The following is a 20,985-nucleotide window of genomic DNA, read 5'->3' on the forward strand; positions in this document are numbered from 1 at the left end:
TTTGTTTTGTATTGATAAGGGACCTTACGTCAGACTTGTCAAAAATGCGAAAAATAAAGTAACTGTTTCAGGAAGACCCCACCTATAGTACTCAATTCGCTTTGGTTTAGACCCACATTATTGAGACGAAAAGATTCGGTTATTTTTAATAACATCACAAAAAAATTTGTTATAACAAAAATAATAATGACATCAACAATAAAGGGTGTTTTTTTAGAGGTTAGGTTTTCAAGTTGGCACTACTTTTTTCGTAGATTGTCTTTTTGACAGCTGTCACTTGATTTATGCTCAGTTTGGTTTGCCATTTCATAATGAATAGACTTACACCTGAACAACGTTTGCAAATCGTGCAAATTTATTACGAAAATAATGGTTCGGTTCGCGCGACGCATCGAAGAAAATTTTGTTCAGCGATGAAGCTCACTTTTGGTTGAATGGGTATGTCAATAAGCAAAGTTGTCGCATTCGGAGTGAACATAATCCACAAGCCATTGCTGAGACGCCGTTACATCCTCAAAAAGTCACTATGGGCAGAGGGAATCATTGGTCCATATTTCTTTAAAAATGAAGCCGGCCATAATGTTACAGTCAATGGAGAGCGCTATAGAGCCATGATTAATGACTTTTTCGTGCCTGAATTGGACGATGTTGATGTGGACGACCTTTGGTTCCAACAAGACGGCGCTACATGCCATACAGCCAACGCAACAATCGATTTATTGAAGGAAACTTTTGGTGAGCGCATTATCTCGCGCCGTGGACCTGTGGCGTGGCCTCCAAGATCGTGCGATATAACACCGCTGGACTATTTCTTGTGGGGCTATGTGAAGTCGCTTGTCTACGCAGATAAGCCCGAGACGATTGACGTCTTGGAAGAGAATATTCGGCGCGTTATTGCTGACATACGGCCCCAATTGCTGCAAAAAGTGGTCGAAAATTGGGCCTCTCGGCTGGAATTTATTCGAGCCAGCCGCGGCGGCCACTTGCCCGAAATCATTTTTAAAACATAATGGCAAACCCTTATCTTTATAATAAAGCTAAATTCTTAGCCATAACATTAAATTAATATATATACGTTTTATTTCATCTTGAGAACCTAACCTCTAAAAAAACACCCTATACTTATAAAAAACGCATAATAAAAAAAAAACAAAAGCAATAATCAAAACATATAATAAAAATAATAATAATTAAAAAATATGAAAATACAGGGTGCGCCATTGTTGTTGTTGTTGTTTTAACAGCATTAACAGCCTGTTAAAAAAGGGTGCGCCATCTTTTATGTCGGCATGAAAACCTTGAATAACTTTGTCGCAGAAAAAAGATCGCAGCTTGCGATTACTAATAAAGGTGACCACTTGATTGATATTGTATTCAAAAAATAGTTTAAATAAATTGTAAATAACCAAACCAAATAAAAATACCTCACTTAACAAATCCGTTTTTTTTTTCAAAGTTATATAATGTTTTCATACCGACATAAAAGATGGCCCACCCTGTAATAATACTAATAGTAATTAATTACTCATAACAGAAATCGCAAAAAAATAATAATTTAAAAAATGTTAAAACAAAAATAAAAATACGGTCTTGTCTGGCTACAAGAAACTAATTATTGCAAAGCTTCTTCACGCTACCCAGCTTATTCAATATGTCATGGTCAATATTTTTTGGTCAAAAACTTGTTTTGTTTGCTAAAAAGTTCAATGTGTATACATAAATTCCAGAGATCATTAGAATAAATAATCGCTTTTTCTAAGAGGGTATGAGATAATATGATATTACCTCTCTTTAACTCCTTGTGGAGCATAGGACACTTTGACCCTCAATTCCATGATAAGAGTTGTCATTTCGGATTCGGTGGATCTTCACCAGATGCATCTTCACCATCTTCCAACTGAACATCCTACTTGTTGGAACGGGTTTCGCCATAACGCATGTTTGACCAAGTTGCCGTCATCCTTTCGAAGTGTGTAACCAATCCATGGCCATTTCCTTCTTCGCACTTCACAGGCAATCTCGATCTAATTGGCAACCCAAAGCAACTCGGAGTTCCTTTTTTTCGGCGCCAGAAGAATCGTTGTGTACGTCGGAGGCAGCGGTTGATGGAAGCTTTGAGGCGCTTTGTTGTTGTTGTAGCAGCATAAACATTCCCCGTGCATATGCGAGGAATGCTGCTGAAGTGACAGTCCTTGGCCGGATATAAATCCGGGTCGTTCCGGTTACGTAGAACCGACTGTCGTTTGAACGGGAGGCGCTTTGTGATTCCAAGTGGTGCACCCATCTAACAACACAAATTTAACGCACGCATTGATTACCCTCCGCCGTAGCCGAATGGGTTGGTGCGTGATTACCATTCGGGATTCACAGAGAGGTCGTTGGTTCGAATCTCGGTGAAAGCAAAATTTATAAAAACATTTTTCTAATAGCGGTCGGCCCTCGGCAGGCAATGGCAAACCTCCGAGTGTATTTCTGCCATGAAAAAGCTCCTCATAAAAATATCTGCCGTTCGGAGTCGGCTTGAAACTGTAGGTCCCTGCATTTGTGGAACAACATCAAAACGCACACCACAAATAGGAGGAGGAGCTCGGCCAAACACCTAACAGAAGTGTACGCGCCAATTATTTATTTATTTTATTTTATTGATTACCCTTAGCTTCCAACTGACGCTAGGGTTGCTGTTTTGCTAGTTTGGAGAGAGAGTACAGAATGCAGATGACGTTATCAATTTACTACCATTCTGAAACTTTCTTCTCCAAACGATTTGCACTTAACAAAAACAAAAAATCAAGCACTGTCCTAGCGTCAAATAACAGCAGCCAAGTTGCAATTACAATACCCGCTTTCATTTCTAATTATTTGCGTGCTTCTTTTTTTATTGCTTTTCAAAATTTAATAAAGGTTTTCGAATGTTCTCTAGAGCAATCCGTGTAAAATATTCAGCGTTTACTATATCGAGGGGTTCAGTTTATCCAGACACGACTGTAGTAGGAAATATACACACAAAAATGTTATTAAAAACTAGAATTAGTAATAATAATTAATTTAAAATCAATAATAATAATAAAAACAGTTATAACACAAACAATAATTAAATATAATAGTGATGATATTAACAATAATAAAATTATAATAGTAACAAAGATCTGTACAGGTACAAATTTTACTAAATCTGCCAAAGAGTATAAAAGAATTGAATATAAAAGCAGTTACTTTTCACTACACATTATTCAACAGGTTTTTCCATCACTAGCAAGAATGAATCAGATTTCCTGCTTGCCTATACATATGCAATTGCCAAATTATGTACCAGCAACACGTGCTTCTGGTTAGAAAATATAGCTCTCTGAAATAATAATTGTGCTCTCTGAGATTTTGGTTTCCTATAAGTTTTGTTCGCCGTAGCCGAATCACTTGGTGCACATACCATTCGCAATTCACAGAGAGAACCTAGGTTCGAATCTCGGTGAAACACCAAAATTAAGAAAAACATTTTTCTAATAGCGGTCGCCCCTCGGCAGGTAATGGCAAACCTCCGAGTGTACTTCTGCCATGAAAAGGCTCCTCATAAAAAATATCTGCCGTTCGGAATCGGTTTAAAACTGTAGGTCCCTCAATTTGTGGAACATCATCAAGACGCACACCACAAATAGGAGGAGGAGCTCGGCCAAACACCCAAAAAGGGTGTACGTGCCACTATGTATACATACATATATATAAGTTTTGTCTTTTACAAGGCGCATGTATTTTGCATAAATTGAGAGCCGTGAGAGAATCATGCTGCCATATCATTTTTCCACCTATTTTGACAAATATTCCTCCAAATATACCATACAAAATAGATATTCCGTCGAAATGTAAAGCATATGGAAACGCTGCAAAGCGTTGCAAATAAGTAAAACGTCAAATTATAAACATGGGCCATGGAAAATATCGCCGGTGCATTTGTGTGGACGTACTGTGTAAAAACCTACAAGTTTCTGTGAAAGTTGATTAAAATATAAGTCTGGAGTAGCAGAGCACTTAATTCTGCAGTTAGTCAAACACACTCTCGATTTATTATTAGTTTACGCCGGCTATACAAGTGCATATTTACAGCAAAAATCGGTCTCCGCAAAAAAAGCACACTATTACGTCATACATATTTGCCAGCTAGTCAAATTTCAACCCACGAATATAAACGATAAGTGTCAATAGGGACTGACAGTCGCTACACATTTTCTTCAGTGAATGGTTTAATTGGATGCTTGAACGCTTAAAATGGTGATTAATAGCAAAGTCACAACTGCTTCTAAGCATTTGCATAGCAATGATATTGAACGCGTACCGGAGACAATCCACTTTCCAACTGAAGAGCAGAATATATTGGAAATCTGGCAAAGAGAAAAAACTTTCGAGCATTGCATGCAACTATCCGAGGACAGGCCACGGTAAGCGAAAATATATGTACTCTTTTTTTATTTGTGTATGTTGATGAAGCCAGCTGTCTCACATGTTGTACTATAATTTCCTCATTTAGATACACTTTCTACGACGGCCCTCCATTCGCCACCGGTCTGCCGCATTATGGTCACATTTTAGCTGGCACAATCAAAGACATTGTGACGCGTTATGCCTACCAACAAGGCTATCATGTGGAGCGCCGCTTTGGCTGGGATTGTCATGGTTTGCCAGTGGAATTTGAAATTGACAAACAATTGAATATACGTGGACCAGAAGATGTGGCAAAGATGGGTATTGCCACATACAACGCTGAATGTCGCAAGATTGTTATGCGTTATGCCAAAGAATGGGAGGAGGTGGTGACGCGTATGGGGCGGTGGATTGATTTTCGAAATGATTACAAAACACTCTATCCATGGTACATGGAGTCGATTTGGTGGGTTTTCAAGCAACTCTACGATAAGGGGTTCGTCTATGAGGGTGTCAAAGTGATGCCATATTCCACAGCCTGCACAACGGCACTGTCCAATTTCGAATCGGGTCAGAATTACAAAGAGGTGGTAGACCCTTGCGTGGTGGTGGCTTTTGAGGCACTAAATATGGAGAATACCTATATTCTCATATGGACAACTACACCTTGGACGTTGCCATCAAATTATGCTTGTGCGGTTAATCCAAATTTCATTTATGTGAAGGTATGTATGTGTGTGTGTGCATTTATTTCAATGGAGAATTTGAGAGTATTGCAAGATTTTTGAGCTACTTGAGATATGCTCAGGCACTTTATTACACCAAAAGTTAATCAGCTATAAAACTTCATACCCGCTGGCTGTTAAACCAGCCCAATATTTATTATAAATACCAGCAGTTCGATATATACTAATTTATTAAGGAAATAAAAGAAATATTGTATTAAAGCGTATTGTTGAACTTTCTGTTAATATTAATTTTATTTTCAGGTTCTCGATAAGAAGAGTCAACGCTTTTATATTTTGGCTGAGTCTCGCTTAAGTTCCGTCTACAAAAACGAGGATGATTATGAGATTGTGGATAAATTTCCCGGTCAGAAATTAGCCAACTCTTCATATAAACCACCATTTCCCTATTTCCTCGAAAAAGGTGCAGCAGTGAATGCTTTTCGTGTACTTGTCGACGACTATGTGACCTCAGACTCCGGTACCGGTATAGTTCACAATGCGCCCTATTTTGGTGAAGACGATTATCGCATATGCCTAAATGCGGGCATTATAACGAAATCCAGTACGCCCATTTGTCCACTGGACGAAGTGGGACGTTTCACGGCAGAAATCACAGATTTCGTTGGCCTATATGTTAAGGATGCTGATAAGCAGATAATAGCGAAACTTAAGCAGCTCGGCACACTATTTTCAGTAGGACAAGTTAAACATAGTTATCCCTACTGTTGGCGTTCGGATACACCTTTGATTTATAAGGCTGTGCCCTCTTGGTTCGTGCGTGTGGAGCATATGTCGCAGAACTTGCGCGAGTGCAGCGCGCAAAGCCATTGGGTGCCGGAGAACGTGCGAGATGGGCGGTTTGGTAATTGGCTGAAAGAAGCGCGCGATTGGGCGGTAAGTTTATTTGCTGCTTTGTTGTTTGTGGTATACATTTATTACCGTTGCTTTTTTTCGATAACTTCATTCCACTTTTTTCCTCAATACTCAGCAAATTTGTCTGCATGTCTTTTATATATTCATTATTCATATTTTCAGATAAGTCGCAATCGCTATTGGGGCACACCCATCCCCATATGGCGCTCAGCCAGTGGCGATGAAATCATTTGCGTTGGCAGCATTGAGCAATTGGCGGAATTATCTGGCAAACGTATTGAAGATTTGCACCGTGAGACGGTCGATGAAATCGAAATCCCGTCCGCCATACCAGGTCATCCACCACTTCGTCGCATTAACGCTGTGTTCGATTGCTGGTTCGAGTCCGGTTCAATGCCATTTGCTCAACAACATTTTCCGTTCGAAAATTCCCATAGTTTCATGCGTAATTTTCCGGCTGATTTCATTGCCGAGGGCATTGATCAAACACGTGGGTGGTTTTACACACTCTTGGTTATTTCCACGGCGCTTTTCAATAAAGTGCCCTTTAAGAACTTAATTGCGAATGGACTTGTACTGGCTGCCGATGGTCAGAAAATGTCAAAACGTAAGAAAAACTATCCTGATCCCATGGAAGTGGTGCAAAAATACGGCGCTGATGCGCTACGCCTGTACTTAATCAACTCGCCAGTGGTGCGCGCCGAGAACTTGCGTTTCAAGGAGGAAGGTGTGCGTGAGATCATTAAGGACGTTTTCCTGCCACTCTACAATACTTATCGCTTCTTGTTGCAAAATATTGTGCGTTACGAGAAGGAAGATCTGCGCGGTCTGGCACGTTATCAATATGACAAAGAACGACATTTGCAGTCACTGGAGCACGCCACCTTGCTGGATATTTGGATAGTTTCTGTGAAGGAGTCTCTAGTTGAATTTTTCGCCAAAGAGATGAAACAATATCATCTCTATACTGTGGTGCCTCGTTTGACTAAGTTCATAGATCAGTTAACCAACTGGTGAGTTTCCAATTTATTCGTTTTTTAACAACAACAATAACTAAACTTTTTCTTCCTACACCTCCAAGGTACATCCGCTTGAATCGCCGCCGACTCAGAGGTGATCAAGGTGAAACCGATTGTCTTCAAGCCTTGGACACACTCTATTCCGTGCTCTTTGCACTGGTTCATCTGCTAGCACCCTTTACGCCATTTCTCTCCGAATACATTTACCAGCGCATTCTGCCTTTTGATCCGAACAGTGCCACCTTTGCAGGCACAACTTCAGTTCATCACCAATTAATGCCACAGGTTAATTCGAAATCCATACGTCTTGACATCGAGAAATCGGTGTCGTTGATGCAGACAGTTATCGAATTGGGTCGTGTCATGCGTGATCGCCGTACAATGCCTCTGAAATGTCCGCTCTCAGAAATCATCGTAATTCACAGTGATCCACATAGTTTAGCAGCCATCGATAGTCTGTCAGATTTCATACTTAGCGAGTTGAATGTTCGAAAATTGACACTTAGCTCTGAGAAGCAGAAATATGGTGTTACGTTGCGTGCAGAACCGGATCATAAGGTAGGAATATGCATAAATACATTTATGAACACTTTCTTTATTTGCTGGATTGTGAGGTCGTGCTAAAGTTACAAATCGTCCAAGTTCAGTTCATATAAAGTCGGTAATAATAATATTAATAAACTAAAAATAGTCATAAAACACTCGACATTTTCGAAAAAAGGCCAATGATGCCACCATTTCAAAATCTGCAACAAGCTGCAATAGCCTAAACATATTGCGGCGTTAATCGTGATTTCCGGCGCAATTAATCTGATTAAAATTGTGTTGTGACAGACGGTTGTTACGCGGATTAGTGAACAGCTGATTTGTTTATTGAATAGTTCCGTCAGTAAAAGATGGATCGCAGTCGACAAATACGCGTGTTAGCTGCTGTAATACTAGAAAATAATTGTTTATTTAAAAAAATCTTAAATTACTATTTCTCAAGCTGCTCCGCAATACCAAACAATTAATGAAGTTTCCAACGTGTTAGTGCCAACGAACAAACTGCAAAATCAACTGCATCCAGCCTCTCTTGTTCTTCTCTTTAAAAGTTCGAATATTCTTCATTCACAATAGATATTAACTGTCATTTTGGCGCAATCTTACCATCGAAAACTCCTATAATCCGCTTAAATTATGAGAATTAAGTTAAGTTGCACTTAATTCCTGAGCTAATGCCGAATTAGTCGTTAATCCCGATTAACGCCGCCGACGGCTATAAGGTTGCAAACACAGTGCACGCTGAGACGAAGACGAAGCTGAAGAGAAATTGCTTGCGTTGCGAGTAAGCGAATATGTTGCACAGTGCAAGACGAATTTGTTGCGCTTTTGTTATGTTAGTCGCAATGGGTTCCTCACCTACTGATTGAGCAAAGCTTATATTTTAAATTAAAACGTATAAAAGTAAATAAAAAAGTACACCCTATAAATTTGGGAAGAGAAGCATTTGATGATTTTCATCATTTGTCTGATGAGCTGCGCCACGATGAAAAGAAATTTGTGGAATATACCAGAATGACAATTAGCACATTTGATTATATTCTAATTAAAATTGAGCCACTTATTATTAAAAATTGGACTAATTTTAATAAAACGCCAATTATATGTGCTGAAAGGCTAAGTGTGACGTTAAGGTAAAAAATAATTTAAAATATATTTAGTTTTATGCCTTTTATTGATTATTACTTCTCATTTAATTACTTGTTTATCGACTGTCTTAATTTAATTAACGTGCCAAAGCATAGACAGAACAAACAAACAAAAACCACGGTAACTAGCAAGCGATTCGTCTTCAAATTCAGTACAGCAGCGCTTGAAGCTGATTGCTTGCGTTTCGTCTTCATCTTCGTCTTCGTCACAGCGCGCACTATGCGTACGAGCGAGCGAATTCATACGATTTGTTCTGCACTGTTTTTCGTCTTCAGCTTTGTCTTCATCTTCGTCTTCGTCTCAGCGTGCACTGTGTTTGCAACCTAAGAACAAAAAATAGCGTTACGATCTTATTTTTGGACTGGCTTCTGACAGTTTTCTGGTTGGTTCGAAAGGAAAACAATTTCCATTATTGAATATTAAAATTTCGCTTTATAAGATCCTATAAATATGTAATTTATTAAAAAAATTTAAGAATTGTAAATTTGAAACTAAACGAAATCTTTATTTTGACCTTTTGTTTTTTGTTTTTGCTACTTTAAACTTAAAACATTACTACTTTAAACTTGAAAATTTGAAAGCTGTAGATTGATATAAAAAGCAATGCTATAAAAATCGATTTATGCCAATTTGGAAAAAAAATCGGTTGATTAGGTTTTAAATGAGACGTCACGTCAATTGTGCGAGATTTTCAAGATTTTAAATTTGAAAATGTTTACACTAACTAAATAATACATTATTTTTAATTTTTGTTTTGCTAAAATGGCTTGAAAATGTTTCATGATCGATCTTTAGCTCCTGGGCGATGCTACGACCATTGTGCAGATCCATAAGTAAAAACACTCCGCTGGTTGTCAAAAACTGCGCATGTCACAAGGGTGCATAAAAAATTATTAAGGGATCCCGGTGGTCTAGAGCTCGAAAATTTAGAGTATTTCCAGGAATTTGTTTTTACAATACAAAAAAATTAAAAACGAGATTTAAATTTTTTAGGCTTTTTATTTAACTTCTTTTACATACAAAAAGTTTTTTTTTTTTTAATTTTAATAATTTTAAAAATGGCGCTGAAGTCGACCCTCCCGAAAAATTAGACCTGGACGGTGTTGTCCATTTTGGCTCTTCTATTTAACTGATACAAAAACAAAAAAAAAAAATTATTAATATAAAATTAGTATGACAAAAAATTGACAACATGGCGCGGTTTTGAGTTTGACACTCTAAAAATCGGGTTTTTTTCAGTTCAAGCCGAGAAAAGTAGTTTCGAGATGAGTTTAAAGTTTGAGGTACAGGAGCGCGCGGACCGCTCTTTACCTAGTTAATGGGCTGTAGAAGCTGTAATATTGGGAATTTCCGCATGAAAATTTATATTATTATAAATTATTTATATACTTTCGAAATATCGAAAAAACAAAAAATCGATTTTTTAAATTTCTTAGAAAATCCCATTAAAAAGTCTAAAAAATTACGTAAAAATTCAGATATTTCTCAATAAGAAGCATTATTATAACTAAGAAATATATTAAAAATATTTGTTATTGTAAATTTTCCTAGTCAAAGATATTATTTTCTATTTTTTTGTTATTGTCAATATTTTACTGTTTTTAATATTATTTTCTAATTTTGTTTTTGTAAATTTGTCATTGGTTTTAATGTTATTTTCTTTTTTTTTTTTTTTGCCGATAGTCTATTGTTTTTCATATTACCATACAAATTTTAATTTGTCATAGCAACCCCGCCAATACTTTTTTGTTTTGTCGGGATAACTAGCAAGTACAGCACTCAGACAACATTAAGTCCATTGTACTGCACTCGGGTTCCCTTTTTAATTTTCGTTAAATCTACCCAGCCTCTGAAAAAATCTGAGTAGATCTTGTGTGGAGCCAAGGAGCCATGGTGGTAGCTTCTTAAACAGCAGCGCCAAAGACCTGAAGCTTGCGTTCCCACGACAGCCAGTTCTTCGTAACCGGAACGACCCAGTTTTATAGCGAACGAAGACCACGCCGACGCACAGAAAGTGGTCCTCGCCAAAACGCGCAAACAAAAAGCCTGCCTGTTAAAAAATAAGAAGAAGAAGAGTATTTTTACTTGCATAAACTTCGATTATTTCTGTGATTTTATCGACGTTGCCGAAATTTTCTTTAGCATTAAAAATACCTGAACGGAATCTACAAAAACCACAAAAATGCACGTAATTAGCTGTTACAGTATCGACTCTATAAATACCATTCACAATTTCAGCGGCCGGCCTGGCTTGCATTTTCGCCTTTATCAAAGAATAACTATAAAATGTAGCGAATTTTCTCTAAGTTGACCTCCATTGCGAATACCCTGTAACTCACTTCAGAATGGAACAAAAAAAATCGAATTTTGTAGTGTGAAATGTCACCTTGAAAGCGAGCATTCACTTTAAATTAGGTCTGTTCATGTAAATATTATTCAGTAACTTGCCAGTAAAGTAACTTAATTTCCGAGAATTCGCTCTCAAAGAGAAAAAAATATCAACAAAGTGCATGAACGCAAAACCAGTAACAATTTGCAAGTTCTACGAATAGCTGATTAAATTATTTGCCAAAAAATTCACAGAAATTAAAATTTTTTCACTTGAGCTACCTCGTATTAAATGAAAAAAAAAATAAATAAATAAAGCAAATAAAATGAAAAATAACGAGCTTCGGAATCACATGATTTTATTTTCTCCACAACAATTTGTTACATATCATCATCGCTGTCAGATGAAGAACGATCCATCAACAAGCGCAATTCGCTAATTTTAATTCGCGTTAATTTTTACTTTGCGATCAGCTGTGTTTTTCACTTGCAAATTCTTACAAGTAAAAATTTATCCAATAAAAACTTGCAACTTCCCCTCAAAATGAAATGTCATTTTGCTCTCTCACTTTCCCCTACTTTGCCAGTTGTTTGGGTACATGAACATCTAAACGTGATAATTTGTTACAAACTATTTACTTCATGAACAGACGTATTGTTTGATCGATACTTTACGAGATATCGATCACTCCAGCCAGCTGCAGAGAAAATAATGGATTTATTCTTCTCCAAAAAATGGTTAAGCAAAAGAAAACAACGATATTTAAAAGTTGTAAAGGAATTTTCCCCTTAGATAATTTATGCCGTGAACTTAACTCTATTCCTTTTTTATTTATTTATTTTAGTGCCACAAAATAAATGAATCCTGTTTATTTTCATTACTTTTTATTACAGACACTGGGTCAACGCCTAAAAGCCGACTTCAAATCTATAATGGCTGCTTTAAAATCACTTACCGATGAGGAGATACAAACCCATGTATCCAACGGCTACTTCACTATATGCAATCAACGTATTGAACTCTCGGAAGTGCGGCTAATTTATTGTGTTTCGAAAAATGTAGGAACCAACTTGGAAGCGCATAGTGAAAATGATATACTCGTACTATTGGATATGACACCAAACGCGGAGTTATTGGAGGAGGGATTAGCGCGTGAAATCATAAATCGTATACAAAAGCTAAAGAAGAAAGCGAAGCTAATACCGACAGATGAGGTGGTGATTTTCTATCGCGCAATTGAAACGAATAATACGAAAAACAATGAGTCGAGCAAGACAACAGCTAAAGAGCTAACAGAAATTGTTGTTAAGCACAAAAGCTTGATTAAAGCTGCTATAAAATCGGAACTATTGGAATATAGTGAGGAAAATATATGCAAAAGGCACTCTATTATCAATGAGATTGCTAATGTGAAGGGTATCGATTTAGAACTGACTATTTGTACAGCAGAGGAAAATCGTCTGCACTCTCATACCCGTATAATACTCGCCGATGTATTCTCACCACGTTACGAGCGGAGTAGAAGTGCGAGTGTGGGTTTGAAGAATACCGCAACGGGCGAATTTATTACGCTGCCCGAATTATATGCTGAGGTGGACTTGAACTTTGGTCTGTATGGTGTGAGTTATAGTGTATTTGTCTTTGATGAGAGGCAACAACAAGTGCGCGCACTGCAGGCTATGGATTTAAATGAGAAAATAAATGGACAGTTGCTGGTGGTGGCACGGGAGGCGAGCGATGTGGACGTACAACTTTTTAAATTCAATGCAAAACCTAAATAAAACTTTAAATATGAATGGAATTGAAATTTGGATTCATTTAAGAAAACCATTTTTATATGAATTTTGTGGTTAGGCTTTGATTTAAATTAAACGAATTATAATTATTACAAAAAAATTGCTTTAATAATTTTGAAATATTGCAAACATATATTTGAAACTCATTCTTTTTGTTTTTAGTTGTAATTTAAAAATTACTTTCCAAAACTGAGTCGAAAAGAAGCATTTTTGATTTTGAGTTGAATTCCTTGTTTAAGGCAAAAAGTAAATAAATAACAAATTTAAAACAAAAAATCTATATCTAACTTTTTTTAAGGATATGTTGTTACAAATAGATTTTGTTGATTAAGGGGGGAAGCTGGTCTAGAGCGCAAAAAATGGGCATATTTTATGAATTTATTTTGACTCAACAAAGGAATCAATCGAAAATCTGTGAAATAGGTTTAATAATATAGCTTTCATGGTACAAATACAAAATTTTTCGTCTGAATTAATTTCAAAATGGCCGCTGTCCAGCAGTTCTCCTAAGGCGCCTTTTTTCTAGTGGGTCCATTGCCGAAGACGTAAACTCCTTAATTTTTGTCCTGGATCAAAAAATAAAATTTTTTTAGTTTCTATATAACAACAGAAAGAGACGTTCTTAGGATTTTTTCGATATTTTGTTTTTTCGCGAAATGGTGCACGTTTGAACAAAAAGTTACAATTTTCACTATAAAGAACGACATAAAATTGTTGATTAAAAAAAAACTATGTAATATAAATAAAAAAAATCCTACGTACGTCTCCGGAGAAAGGTATTTCGAATGTATTGTCAAAATTTCGTAAGAATCGGTAAAGATTTGTTCGAGTTATGTCTTCGGCCGGTTTAAAAAAAGTGATTTCGAGAAAAACGCGTTTAAAGTTGTAAGTAGCGTTCGGGGCATACCTGCGAGGCACTGCCGTCGAATGAAAAATTTGGGCATTTAGACATTTTTGCTGGCATCCCTCATTTGGTATATTATTTCTAAGACCCTAAAGCACCTTTTAAGACAAAAAAAAATTTTTCGATTTTTTCAAAATTCTAGACCAGCTTCCCCCCTTAATAGAAAAGAAGAAAGGAGCAAAGAAGGTGTAGCCAACGTCTTTCTTACTTCGAAATAGTTTACTGTGGATTAAAAAATCTTTTCGGAATATTTTTTTACTAGCCAAGGCCTTTAGTTTTCGAAATTGGCAACGCGACAGACGCTGTAAAGTAAAGTATTGCATGACCACCAGTCGGCAGCGTCCGGGTTCGAAACCCATTGTGAGCCTGAAACACCAGATGAGAGGTACTAAACTACAGATTTGCAATAAAGGTAATAAATCTACTTTTTTCATTAGTAATAGACAGGAAGTGTTAGACGCTACTTTTGCTTTTGACTGCGTTATTAACAGAATTAGGAACTGGAAAGTTTTGGAAGAACATTCCTTCTCTGACCATAGATATATCGCTTTCGAAGTTAGTAAAAATCTACCGAAACCTAAGCCTGGTAGAAATATCAGGAAACAGACTGGGAAAAGTATGTAGATTGTATCGGGGTTACCCTAGGAACATGTCCATCAGTGGCACCGCAAAGCATAGAAGGACTAGAAAATTTGGTTCACAAGATTACCTACAACATGAATGCTGCCTTAGCGGAAGCCTGTCCCATAAGAAGACTGAGGGGTAAACCCAAGCCTAAGTGGTGGACGGTTGAACTAAGCAAGCTTCAAAAAACAAGCAGAAGTGCTTTTAAAGCGGCAAAGAAAACACATCTCGCAGAAGATTGGAAAGATTATAAAGATGCTCTGAAAATCTACAAGAAGGAAATCAGAAATGCCCAAAGGCCATCTTGGAAATCCTTTTGTGAAGAGGTTGAGTCGGCAACTGAGACCTCCAGACTTCGTAAGATTTTAGCGGGAAGTCCTCAAAATTGGGAACTGCTACAGAAAAGTGATGGCACTTTCACTACAACCAGTAAAGAGTCTTTAGAACTTTTACTCGACACTCATTTTCCAGGCTGCTCATACATTACTGGGCATGACATGGAAGATACAGTACACTGTCGTGAAGTCAGAATAGATGCTATATCTGAGGATCGGCTCTTATGGGCGACTGAAAGTTTCAAACCCTCTAAATCACCGGGTCCAGATGGTATTTACCCAGTGGAACTGCAAAAGACCGCCGGATATCTAGCACACTGGCTGCTAGCAATCTTCAAAGGTTGCTTTCTTTACGGTCATATACCTCTTAAGTGGAGACAAGTCAAAATTGTTTTCATTCCAAAAGCTGGTAGAAACTCACATACCCATCCAAAAGACTTGAGACCGATATCTCTTTCTGCCTTCCTATTGAAAACTTTGGAGAGGTTGATAGAATTTCATTTAAGCCTAACTATAGATAGAAATCTTAACTCTACGTCAAAACATGCCTACAAGAAAAGGGAAATCGGTAGAGAGAGCTCTACATAACTTACACGGCATTTACACGGCAGAGAGTTCACTGCACAAACAGGAATTTACTTTAGCCGCTTTCCTTGATATTGAAGGGGCCTTTAACAATGTTGAAGGGGGGGGCAATTACTGCAGCACTCACTGATCTTGGGGTAGAACCGGGCTTGGTAGGCTTCATTGGCAAAATGCTAAATAGCAGAATCATTGAAGCGGAACTAGAAGAATTGGTGCTCAGGAGATTGGTAAGTAGAGGTACACCGCAAGGTGGAGTCCTCTCACCGTTACTATGGAACGCAGTTGTAAATAAACTTCTGTTAATACTGGAATCGGTGGGCTGTAAGGTGATAGCTTACGCCGATGATGTTGTCATTGCTGTCTCTGGTAAATTTGTATCTACATTAAGAGACCTAATACAAAATGCTCTAGACATACTTTCTAGGTGGGCAGAAAAGTGTGTATTGTTCACTAGGAAACACAAAATCCCTCAACTAAGTCCAATTATGCTCAAGGGGGAAGCTCTTGTGATTTCGGAAGAAACCAAGTACTTGGGACTAATCATAGATAGGAAACTGACTTGGAAGTCAAACATCTTAGTAAGAGTCAGGAAAGCGAACCTAGCTTTCTATGCCTGTAAGAGAGCTTTAGGTAAGACCTGGGGAATTAAACCTAAGGTTGCTCATTGGCTTTACATTGCTGTCGTCAGACCCATTCTTCTATATAAAAATGTTGTCTGGTGGTGTGCTATGCAGAAAAAAAACCTTTTCTAATTTATTGAATAAGGTGCAGAGATCAGCGGAATTATCAATATGTGGCGTCATGAAAACCACGCCATCCATGGCTTTGGATATCATACTACATCTGCCACCCCTAGATCTCTTCTGCAAATACTCAGCGGCCTGCTCCGCTTTAAGGCTCAAACCGAGCTCACAATGGAAGACTGTTACACATGGACATTCAACCATCTTAGACTCCTACACGGATATACCCAGTGATTATCACCCTCCCATTCTCTGCTTCGAAAGGAATTTCCTAATGAAAATCCCGTCTAGACTGGAATGGCTTGAAGAAGATCCAACAGCCAACACACCCGTTAAGATCTACACGGACGGATCTAAAATGGTCACCGGTGTAGGATCAGGGATATTTTCCGAACAGCTTTCTATTAGTCAGTCCTTTAAACTACTAGTATTTTTCAAGCGGAAATAAACGCTATTCATGAAGCCATAAAATGGCTAAAGATAAACAGAATATCATCAACGGATATCTGCAATCTATCAGACAGCCAAGCTGCCCTACGAACCCTGGATGCATTCCAAACATAATCAAAGAGTGTCCTACGTTGTCGCCAATCTCTTAATGAGATGGCCAAACAATATCGTATAATCTTATGCTGGGTTCCAGGCCACAGAGATATACCAGGTAACTGTAGGGAAGACCAACTTGCAAGAAAAGGTACCTGTATATCAGACATAAGTAATTTTATGGAGATACCTCTCACAACTTGTAAGCTTCTCATTAAGGAGGCACTAATCAGGTCAGCAAATCAAAGATGGATTAGCGTTAACACCTGTGAAATTGCTAGGCAAACATGGCCAAGGCTAAATTTACGTCTGTCCAAGAGTATTATAAAACTGAGTAGACTTCAAATCAGGACCTTAGTAGGACCTCACAGGACATTGTCTCATAGGAAATCATGCAAGCAGATTAGGCGTTTACACGCATGATTTCTGTCGTAGCTGCGGAAATGAGGAGGAGTTGGAAACAATTCAACACCTTTTTTGCACATGCCCAGCTCTAGCCAGAAGCAGGAACCGATTTCTAAAATCCTACTTCTTAACGAATATAGATAATCTATACATTTTAGGTATCAACAACCTTTTACGCTTTGTCAAAAGCTCAGGATGGTTTAATATGGGGAGGGAAATGTAGCTCAGTCTCGCGGTTCGTAACGGACCCATTTCGTGGTCTAAGTGGCATCGTTGTCTCTATGTGCGATGCGGCTGCCAAACCTAACCTAACCTAAAATAAATTCATGGCATTTATTTTTTGAATATTGTATCCGATCTATATGTCAAGTTGCACCATCTTGTTCAAATCAAATGTCGTTGATGTTTAGCTGATTAATTTTGGGAAACAAAAATTCAGTTGGCATGGCTCGATAGTGCTAACCATTTACTGTAACGGCAGCTCCTTCCTCATGTCAAAAGAAAGAAGGGCCGATGATACCGCCAATGCTCTATGCACTTCACGAACAGATTTCTTTTTTTCAAAGTAAATTTTTTCCACAATTCGGAAGCTTTGTTCTGACGTTAAACGAAACTAAACCTTACTGAACAAAAATGTCAACACACTTTGCCATTTTCAACTGTCAGACCATAGTTAAAGATATCGATAGTTCTCAGGCAGCTAAAGAAAACACCCGATATATTAGTTTGGGCAAAAATAAATCCATTATTTTTGCGCAAACGATTTAAAGTGGTTTTAAGATCGATTTTTAGCTCCTGGGTTAAGCTACGACTACTAACAGGCCGGTCAAATTCGATTTTTTCTGTGCTTTTATCGACATTTTCCTTAACATCAAAAATGCCTGAACGGAATCAACCAAACCAAAATTGGTCATAATTAGCTGTTACAGTATCGGCACCATTCACAATTTCGTTGGCCTGGGTTGCATTTTCTCCTCTATCAAAGAAAAACTCTAAAATGTACCGAATCTTCTCTTTGTTGACTTCCATTGTTAAACTCTGTAACTCACAACTGAATGGAACAAACAAAACACAACAAAGAATTTTTTTTAGTGTGAAATGTCACCTTGACAACGAGCCTTAACTTAAAATTCGATCGATCACTACAGCCATGTACCGCGAAAAAATGGGCTTATTTTCCCCCAAACTAATATGTATGAGGCAAAAATTGCTGAGTAAAATTAGTAAAGAAATGACTCCATTTAGTTTTTAATAAAAATATATTGCATTTCTAATGAGCACTGAGCATTTTTCACAATTTCGTAATCATTTTCTGTGTGGTGATTGTGTTCTCTTTTTTTATTAAAATTTGTGAAATACACTCACTGGAGCGAACTGGACTGGGTGGAGTATTGAACTGTACTTTTTGTTGCAGCATTCGTTGGTTAGTGTCCAATCAGCATTTAAGCACTTAATATGACACCTCTCCAGTATCATACATGCTCCTAAAAATATGCATTGAGTAAGTAAGCACACTCGCATACATACATATTTGTGCATACTTGTTTTGTATTGTCTTGTATTGCGGTTTTTTCTCTATCGTCGGCGTTGTTGTTTCCCATTAACCGTTGACAGTGAATAATATTTAAAAATTGCAATGCTATGTCTCATATTTTGTTTTTATTCCTTGATAAATTATACATTTATGTAAATAAACAAACTATATTAGAAAAACATCATAATTCAAATCATATCGCTCCTAGTCTCATACTTCATTTGTTGTATTTTCGATATTACCGTTTTAAATAAACCAACTTTTGTAAATATAATAAATGTACATATGTAGATACATGCACATACGTACATATATATATTATATACATATGTATATATTCATATAAGCTATGTAGTTTCATCTTACCAAGCAAGCATTTATAGCTCATGTCAAACATCTGTACTAAATCAGTTCCTTAACACCTTAGCGTTTTATGCTCTGTTTATATAGTATGTACTATGTACGGGTTGTATGTGATGATCCACTTTACTCAACTTTAATGCGGGATTCAGGCATGCGACTAACCGACCCACTCCAAGTTTGCACTCAACGCAATCTTTAAGTGCTGAAACATGTTCAAGTGTGTTGTAATTTGAGTTCTCTAACAAAGTGTTTATACACATATACCCATGCTTATATGCGCCTATGTATGCATGCGTATGTATGTATAGCAACAACATCTTAATTTATTTGCACTGTAACGCGCTCCATTCGCCGCTATTCCTTAATGTTACTTCTTCCCCTTCAAATGCAACACTATGCCGCATTTGTAATTGTTGTTGTCATTGTTACATGTCCTGCACTCACAAATGTATGTGCATATTTTACATACATTTCTATGCATTCACGCCTGTATGTTCACCTACTTAAGTAGGTAAGTATTTGTCAGCGGTTGCACACGTCTGCGTCACTGCTTAACCACCTGCCTATCCGTCACTTAACCACAAACAAACATTCATTCATTCTCCTGCTTAATTGTAACTGTTTTATTCCCCGATCTTTTTTTCGTGTTCTTCTCCTTCAACTCGGGGTTATACATATATAATATACATATGTATGTATATGCATTTTTGCAATTTCAAGTATGCATCTTTCAACACTTAGTTCCGGCAGTTCCCTTGGGTACACGCGCACATGCGAGCAAACATGCACATATATATATATATTAATAGTAGTACCTACACATATACATAGTTGGCACACATACATGCATTGCCACCGCACAAGTAAGCCAATTTTGCTTCGAGTTTTGTGGTTAGAGTGCTTCTGTTCGCTTAGAAACTCTGCTGCATGGATATTTTCTTCTTTTATTTTGAAGAGCATGTAAACGGTAAAGGAGGAAGATAGCGAAAACCACTGACATAGCTAATCATTGTAAAAAAAACTGCGCTGGTTAATTACACGCTTCGATTGCAACTGGATCGATATTTAAATGCGAATTAATTCATCTTACTGCCTCGTTGAACCTTTAAGGAGCTTAATTCTTGATAATAACTCACCGAGCGTACATGAGAGCCGTACCACAAGTGCTCGCGTATATTCAAAGGAATTTAATTTGAATTTCGAGAAAATTAAATCAGCAACACTTTTGATTTCGCCGTTTTTACAATTTGTGGTCACATGCGAATGAACCTTCAAACTACAGGCTTACAAAAACTACTCGAGCCATTTATTAATTTTTTTATTCGGTACAAAATTTTCTTTCAAAGGTCACATAAATTTTATTCTTTCAAAATCGTACTCGGTTCTAGGCTGCATTCGTCGCAATACATCCGTTTTTTCTGATCCACATACCTATAATGGAGCGCGTTCTGATATACTATACCAAAGATTCATATACCAAAGAAACATTACCATCTGCTTGGCTCACAGGGCTAAATATCCCGATTCACAAGAAAGGGAGCAGGACTAAAAAAACAGGGGACCAAAATAATAAAAAGGGGACTAAACTACAAATTGTTTTCAACGCTCTTAGAGCGCATTAAAGCCGTAGCCGAGCAGGTACCGGGTGAATATCAATGTGATCTCAGACCAAACAGATCCACAATATACCAAACTTCAGCAAAATATCGACAAATGCCTTGAAGCGGGTTTTGACTTTCAGGAATTCATTGGCTTCAAACAAGACTTCGACAGCATCCATAGAGAATACATCGCCACCGCAATGCATGAATTGGGAATCCCATCAATGACCCATCATTTCACGATGCTTAAGCTGAAAGAAACGCCACAACAAATTATGACGGGCTCACTTAATATCATCAGCAGTGTAAAACAAGGTGTTGCCCTTTCAACAACTATCTCTAATCTAGTTTTGCATTATGCTATTAAGATTTCACGGGATCAGGACATCTATTTTCCAGGTCCGCTCTGACTATAGCATACGCCGACGTTATAGTCATTGTCGCCAGTAGTAGATGCTACCTAGGCGACATCTTTCTAGCGATAGATAAGAATGTGAG

At 37.6% G+C, this 20,985-nt stretch overlaps 1 protein-coding gene across 1 annotated transcript; it reads left to right on the forward strand.

Moving 5' to 3' along the window:
- Positions 1-3,903: 3,903 nt before the first annotated feature.
- On the forward strand, positions 3,904-13,086 carry LOC128858796 (isoleucine--tRNA ligase, cytoplasmic). Its single transcript, XM_054095299.1, has 6 exons — positions 3,904-4,430; positions 4,520-5,138; positions 5,403-6,035; positions 6,177-7,027; positions 7,096-7,591; positions 11,948-13,086. The coding sequence occupies exons 1-6, from the start codon at positions 4,261-4,263 to the stop codon at positions 12,833-12,835; spliced, it is 3,657 nt and encodes a 1,218-aa protein (XP_053951274.1). The 5' UTR covers positions 3,904-4,260; the 3' UTR covers positions 12,836-13,086.
- The last annotated feature ends 7,899 nt before the right edge of the window (positions 13,087-20,985 follow it).

This window comes from Anastrepha ludens, chromosome 3, assembly GCF_028408465.1.
Source record: "Anastrepha ludens isolate Willacy chromosome 3, idAnaLude1.1, whole genome shotgun sequence".
NCBI classification, from domain to species: domain Eukaryota; kingdom Metazoa; phylum Arthropoda; class Insecta; order Diptera; family Tephritidae; genus Anastrepha; species Anastrepha ludens.

Coding starts and splice junctions, on each gene's coding strand:
- LOC128858796 (XM_054095299.1), top strand. CDS start 4,261: ATGGTGATTAATAGCAAAGTCACAACTGCTTCTAAGCATTTGCATAGC. Junction 4,431..4,519: donor CTATCCGAGGACAGGCCACG/GTAAGCGAAAAT, acceptor TTCCTCATTTAG/ATACACTTTCTACGACGGCC. Junction 6,036..6,176: donor AAGAAGCGCGCGATTGGGCG/GTAAGTTTATTT, acceptor TCATATTTTCAG/ATAAGTCGCAATCGCTATTG.